Genomic DNA, 8,270 nt, shown 5'->3' on the forward strand with positions numbered 1-8,270 from the left:
AAAAAAAAGATTATTAATAAACTTTTAGGTATAAGCTAGCGAATTATAAAAACTTATTAATATAATTATTAAAATTTCTTATTTATAATAATTAATTATTATTAATTATTTGTAATATTTTTCTTTAATTAAAAATTAGTAAAAGAATATTTTTATATCGATTTTAATAATAAAAGCTTTTTTTTTAATTTTTTATAATTTTAGATTATAATAGTAATAAGTATACGTCCGGAATTAAAATTTTATTAAATATTTAAAAATCTATTATTATATATTTTTTACGTTTTTTATTTATTTGTTTTTATATTATAAAAAAAAGAGTTCTATATAGTATAAAAAAATTAACTTATTTAGCTTATTTTTTTATATATATATCGTTTATTTTATTATTAATAAATTATTAATTTTTAATATTTTATAAAAAAACTTATTAGTTTATTTTATATTTATAATAATTTAAAATAAATAGAATAATTATTTTTTTTTAATTTAACTTATATAAACTTAATAAATCTTTATATAAAAAAGAAATCGGAAACGATTATTATTATTTAATATACAAATTATTCATTTTAATTAGATATAATAACGTTTTCTTAAGTTTTAATAAAATCGTTTTTTTTATTTTATTTAATTTTTATTTTTAAATTTTAATTAAAATATTTGTTAAAAATACTTTTATTTAGTGCTAAGTTATAAATTATAAAAATATTAATATATTAGCTAAATAGTTAATATAAAATAGAGGCCGGATTATAATATCGGCTTTTATTTATTATAAAAAACTAAATCGTTAGTTATAATAAAGCTTTAAAAAGTATAATAAATAGTTTTTAATATATATTACTAATTAATAACTTATTACGTAATATATTTCGTTACTATAATTAGGTTTAAATAATAATAAATTTATTTTAAACTTTTTATTATTCGTATTAATATAAATGTATTAAAAAAGGGCGGGATAATTTAGTTTTATATCGTTTTAATAACGTAAGTTCTTAAAGATCGCTTAGTAAAAATTATTATTAATATTTTAAGATTATTATAACTTTTAATACGGATTATTCTTTAAATTAAAAATATTTATTTAATTAAAGATATTAAACTTTTAGCTAATAAGGATTTTTATTTATAAATTCTTAAATACTTAGGCTCCGAAGTATAATTTTATAATAACGGTTTTTCTTTTAAATTAGTTTATAATATGTAAATTAAATAATCCTTATCCTAGGGTTTTTATTTATTTAATATTAATAAAAAATTAATTAAAAATACGGTTAATTATATAATTTAATATATAAAATAAGGTATTTTTATAAATAATTAATTGTTTTATTTTTAAATTTATGTAGGCTTATTTTTATAAGTCGTAAAAGCCGAGGTTAATTATAATTTTCATATAAATATAATTATATAATATTAAATACGGGTTAGCGGTTTATTATAATAAACTTTTTATTACTTTTAATTATAGGTTGATTTTAATCGTATTTTAATAAATTAAATAATAATTTTATTAATATTCTTTCTTTTTATTTAAAACGATATTATAAGATTTATAATTTAAAAAAAGGAAATAAATATTATTATATTTTAAAATATATTAATAATTTAATAAAATAATAACGTTATTAAAAATATTTACGTTTTTAGGCTCTTTATCTTTAATAATTAAATCCTTTTAATTTAATAAGTTTATAACGTTTATTTATAAATTAATATAAAATATATTAATTATATAAAAACTTTTATTTTATATTTATTTTTAAATAGTTATATTTATTATACCGTCTTTATTTTAAATATATACATCTTAAATAATTTATATTCTTTTTTTTTAATATTTATAAATAAATTGTTTTTATTTTAAATAATTTAGGTTATTTTTTAAAAGTTATAGATAGGTTTTTTATTAATAAATAGATTTTTATTATAGCCGTTATATTTATTAATTAAATTAATTTATAAACGGTCGTAGTCGATAAAAAGGGTTTTTTATTTAATTTATAATTTCTTTTAAAGCTTTTAATAATTAAAAATAAGTAGATTTAAGATATTAATTTTTAGATTCGGTAGAAAAGTTAATTCTAACTTTTGATTATAATTTTTATTTTTAATATATATTTCCCTTTTATCCTTTTTAATAATTTATTATTTTTTAAAACTATTTATTTTAATCGATTATTTTGTTCGAACGAAGTTTATTAATAATAAAATTAATATTTATTTTATTATAAACTAATTTTAAAAAATAATTAAATAAATATTCCGTATTTTAAGTTAGTTAATTAACTTTAGCCGAGAAATATTTAATATTTATATTATTTTTAATTATTTTTTAAGCTATAATATAGCCGGTTAAGTTATTATATAACGATAGTTTTTAATATTTTAAAACGTTAATAAAAGAAAAAAGCTTAGGTTTTAAGATTATATTTAACGTTTTTAAATTCTTTTTCTTATTATATTTTTAAATTACCGGTATATTATTTATTTATAATTTTTAATAAATATTTATTTAAGTTAAAAATAATAACTTTTATATAAACAGGAAATTATTTTACATATTATTGAAAAACGTTAATAAAATAATTAATATTAATTTAAATCATTTTTATATTTTCTATTTTTATATTACGGGTATTATTATATTTAATTATAAATTTAAATTATTTAATATTTTTCATTTAAAAACGGAAATTTATTATAAAACTTTTTGTTATTAAAAAAAATTATAAATTCTTATTATTATTTAGGTTATTATTAAAAAAGTTTCTAAAATTTTATAATAAATAACGAAATAACGGGTTTTAAAAGTTTTATTTTATTATTAAAAAAAAATAAGTATTTTATTTTATAATATAAAAAGTCGTATTTATAATCGAACTTAATATTAAAGTTTTTTAATTATTTATAATCTGTTTCTTATTAAACTTATTAATTTAAATTATTTTAGTATTATTTTTAATTAATTTACTTAGATAATTTATTTAATATTACGTAATATAAAAAGTCGTAACGGTTATAACTTTATTATCTTTCACGTTTTTTTTTCATATAAATTTTAATATAATTAAGTATAATTTAATATAAAGTTTTTTAAAAAATAAACGATCTTTTTCTTTTTTAAATTAAAATTCTTTAGTTCGGTAAAAAGGAACGTAATTTATTTTCTATTTATAAAAATAAAAAGTTATTAAATAAATACGTTATATTTAATATGAAATTAATAAGTTAAATAAAACCTTATATCGAACTTTATAACTTTTTCTTTATTAAATTAATTTAAAATAAAAAATATTCTTTTTTAAATACTTTTTTTTTAATTAATAAAAAATAATAATACTAAGGTTTCTAGCTACTTTATAATAAAAAGGATAAATAGATTAATATTTATTTTTAACGCTAAGGGAATCTCTTTTATTCGTTTTAATAATAGCTTTAGTTTATATAAAAATAAACTAAATAAAATTTCTTTTATAATATTTATAATATTTATAATAAAAAAAATAAAAGCGCTTTACGTTATTATAAATAAAAATATATTTCGTTTTAATATTCGTTTTTATTTTTAAAATGTTTAAAAAACGTAACTTTAAATCTCGATAAGTATATACCCTATGTTTATATATAAATTTTTTTTAATATATTTAAATACTCTTTTTAAATTCGATAGCTATTTTAACGATATATAAAATTAAAATAATAAAGGCGGTTAATTAGTTAAATACCTTAAGCCGGTAATAATTCTAAATATAATAATTAATTAATTAAATAGCTTAATCGGTATCCTTAAATAAAAAAATAATATTAAAATCCTAAAAGAAATAGATAATATCGTCGTGTTACGACCCAACTCGCATTGCCAAACCAGGGCCCTGCCCCACAAGACCTACGGCGGCTACTATACTATATATATAATAATAAAAATTTAAACGGCCTCCCTTAGGATAAAAGAACTATAAATAAATTATATAACTACGATTATATAATAAAATAAAAAACGAACGTTTATAAATAAATAAAACAGGCGATTATAAAAATATAAAACGAACGACTATTTAATAAACGGTTAAATAATAATAAATAAAATATTATAAAAAATATATTTATAATTAGAATTTATATATAAGATAGCCTAAGCTAAGCTTGAGGATAGATTTCTATAGCTTTTTTAATAATTAATTCTTATATTAGGTTTAATAATCGCTTTTAACTATTTTTATTAAAAACTTATTTAATAAAACTATGATTAATTACTAAAGTTTTACTTATTTTATAATTTATAAATAATAGTTTTATTAAAACTATTTTTAAGACGATTATTATTTATAAATATCGTAGCCCTGACTTTTATTAATATAAACTTTATTACGATTAATTAACTATAATATTTTAATTACTCTTATTTAATAAATCGATTTTATGAAAACTTACTAAATAATATAAACGATATTTATCGAATCCTTTTTTAATAAAAATAAAAAGCCTTAAGTTTTAAACGCCGAGCTAGCCTAAGCCGAAAAAGACGTAAAGATACTTAACGTTAAATATAACTTTAATAAGGACACGGTCCTTAATAAAATAATATATATTTAAATACGCCGTATCGTTAATTAAGGTACTTAATATAATAAAAAACTAATAGACTTTTTTAATATTATTATTACTTAATTAAGAAAAGTTTAAATTAAAAACGACCGTAATATTACTAAAATATAAAAAATATTTAATATTACGTTTAAAAGATTTAAAAACGAATATTAAAAGGCCTTAAACCTCGCCGACTAAGTAAATAGGCTTTAAAATGCCGTTAATATCGTTATTACCTTTTTTAATAAAGGATAATAAAAATTTAAATTTAATATATTTATTACTTTTAATAAGATTTTTAAAACCTTAAAAAGATTTTTAATTTAAATTAAAAACTTTTAAAACTTTTATTAAAAAGATTTTAATAACCAAATTAAGAAAGTTATATATACCACTAGCTTTTTTAAAAAACGAGCTTTTAAATAATTCGAACTTTTTTAAAAAAAGTATTTTAAAAAAAAAACTTTTAATGAATATTTTATTGAAATATAAGATATTTATTATAATTTTAATAGGTTTAAAAAAGCTTTTAAATTACTTTTTTAAAATCTAAATAAGAAACGATAAGCCGAGCGTAATATATTATAACTCTAATAAATTAAATTAATAAAGGACTATTTAGCTAAGTTTAAACATTTTAATATTTAATTTAATTTTATTAACGATATTAAGATTTTTATATTTTATTGAGGACTAAAGGATAAGGTTAAGGACGAACTTATTAAAATCGACGAACTAGACGATTTCTTTTAATATATTAAATTCGTAATTAAAATTAATAACCGCTTTTATAAAAAACAAAAAGAAAAAAAAAATAATAATAAAAACCTAACTTAGGACGTAAATATTAATAATAATTTTAACATAATCTTAATTAAAAATACCGTTATAACAGGAATAATAACCCTTAATAAATTATTATTTATAAATAATATAGCGGACTTATAAACCTTAATATAGTAAAATAAAATTAATCTTATTAAAAAAAAGAATTTAAATATTATAACTACGATAAGTTAAAATATATAATTAGAAATTATAAATAGCCTAAACGAATTTAATAACGATTTATTCTTAAGAAACAGATTAATATTATTTCTAAAAAAATACTTTATAATTCATTCTCTTAGACTATATACTATAACGATAACTACTTTACCTACTAAAATAATAAAAAATAATTAAGATAATATTTTAAAAAACCCTTTAATAGGACCCTTATTATAATAAATAAATAAAAAATAGTTTAACACCTTAAGACTATTAAAAACTATAATAAAAAATATATTTAAATATTATTAATAATATACGAAGTAATTAAAATATAACCTATTAACTTTTTTAACCGAGCGTAAACCTTTATAATAATAAAAAATAGATTAAAAAAAAGGATAGTAATTAAAAATAAAGATAACTTATTTTAATTAAAAAACGAGATTTTAGCTTATAAAGTACGGATTTTAAATAAATTTATTTATATAATACGACGAATATTTAATAAAATAATTTAATATTACGAACACCGCCTTTTAACAATAAAAAATTATAACGAAAATTATATTTATATATTAACTAATTATTATAAAACTAGCCGATTATTAAAAAAAAAGCGACTAAATATAAAAGTAATACTCGCTTTATTTTAATAACGATTTTAAAAACGATTAAAAGTTAAAATAAAAAAAGATTTTTTTAATTAGAATATAAAATTAATAAAAAAATAGATATTATATATTTAATATACGGATTTTAAATATTAAAAGAACGTTATTATTAACGTATTAAAAAACTAAGTAAGGCTTATTATATAATAAACGCTTATATTTTTTAATATTTAATTATAAAAATAATCTTTATTATTTTAAAATAGCGAATATATAAATAATTTAAAATAATAATAAAGGATAATATACTCCGTTTAAAATAAAATTTCCTTATATTTAAAGAAAGTATTAAACCGGACGATTTAAGTAAAAGAATTATCGATGATATATTTATAAAATTTAATATTAAAGGACTAAATTACGACCCCTTTTTAAATAATATTAATATATTAAACTACGAATAGTTAATAGGCTAATAATTACTTTATAACTCGGACGAACCTTACGACGTCGCTTAATAACGTACCTAGTTAAAAATCGATTATAAAATATTATTTAATATTAACGATTTTATTATTAAAAAGGAAGCCGATTTAAATAAGTAATTAAAATAATAAGAATTTATAAGCTTTTAAAAAGAACTAAATTAGCTTACTAAGGACCTAAAAAACTACCTATATAACTAATATATTTTAAATATATAATTTAATATTAAAATATTTAAAAACTATAAATTATTTTTTAAAGGGAGAGAACCTATTAATAAAAAAATAAATAATATTTACGATATTATTAACGTATTATATTTACTTATTAAAAAATAGAAGCGTCCCGATTTAATAATTAATTACAAACGGCTTATAAAAAAAGGACGAATATTAACCTTTAAAATATTAAAAAACTAAATATATTAATTATAAAAAAACAATAAAAAGCGGCTAAAATAAATAAATTTTTATATTTTATAATACTCTTTAATAAAGAATATTTACGATTTAAATTTTAAATAAATAGATATAATATAAATATTATTATTAATAGCGGCGCTTAAGGAATTTTTATTTTATTAAAAATAGTAAATAAATATAAATTATTATAAGTATAAAAAACGAATTTATATATTTTATAAATACTAAAAAGAGAATAAGTTAATTATAACGACGGATATATTAACTAAAAGACTATATATTTTACGATATATATTAATAATTAATTAAAATAATTAAAATACGATATTATAAAAATTAAAAATACCGACGTTATTTTAAGAATCTCGTAGTTACGAAAATATAATTTATAAATAGATTAGAGAACTGGCTAATTTTATTAAATAGACTTAATTACTAAACGATTTAATAAAAAGGGTTTAAACGAGTTTTATATAATATTTAATAAATAAAAATAAATTAGATATATTGCTTTTATTAAAACGATAGAATTTATTAAAATATTTATACCCAATACGGACGATCGAGGATCGGACTTATTTTAAACTATATTTAAAGAATATTAAATTTATATAAAACTATTCGCTTTAAAGGAAAAAATAAAACTATTAGAATATAATAATTAAGATATAAAAATCGAATTAAAAAAAGAATATAACCTAAGTTTTATTTATTATACCTTATAAATTAATTTAAACGTAATAAATTTAATGAATATATCGATAATAGACTTAAAAAAGGTTATATTAAACTATTATCCTCTTTAGTAAGAGCACTAATCTTCTTCGTATTTAAAAAAAGGAAAAAAAAGCTTAGACTTATAATTAATTATAAGGGATTTAACGAAATTATTAAAAAGAATTATTATTTATTACCCCTTATCGTAAAACTTAAGAAAATATTATATAAAGCTTAATAATGTACTATAATAAACTTTAAAAAAATATTTAATTAAATTAAAATTAAAAAAAGAGATAAATAAAAAACGGTATTTTAAATACGTAAAGGACTTTATAAATATTTAATTATACTTTTTAAACTTATTAACGCACCCGCTATATTTTAAATAATAGTTAATTACGTATTTAAAAAGTACGTTAATATTTTCGTAATTATTTATTTT

General features: G+C 15.2%; 1 protein-coding gene across 1 annotated transcript; it reads left to right on the plus strand.

Annotated features, from left to right (window-relative positions):
* Positions 1–7,904: 7,904 nt before the first annotated feature.
* Positions 7,905–8,063, plus strand: CORC01_09854 (uncharacterized protein; the record flags this gene model as incomplete). The annotated part of the gene is made up of 1 exon (XM_022621483.1): positions 7,905–8,063. A coding segment is annotated over one exon (159 nt), but the record flags the coding sequence as incomplete, so codon positions are not given.
* Positions 8,064–8,270: the final 207 nt, after the last annotated feature.

Source organism: Colletotrichum orchidophilum (genome assembly GCF_001831195.1).
Source record: "Colletotrichum orchidophilum strain IMI 309357 chromosome Unknown Scaffold_92.1, whole genome shotgun sequence".
In the NCBI taxonomy this organism is placed as follows: domain Eukaryota; kingdom Fungi; phylum Ascomycota; class Sordariomycetes; order Glomerellales; family Glomerellaceae; genus Colletotrichum; species Colletotrichum orchidophilum.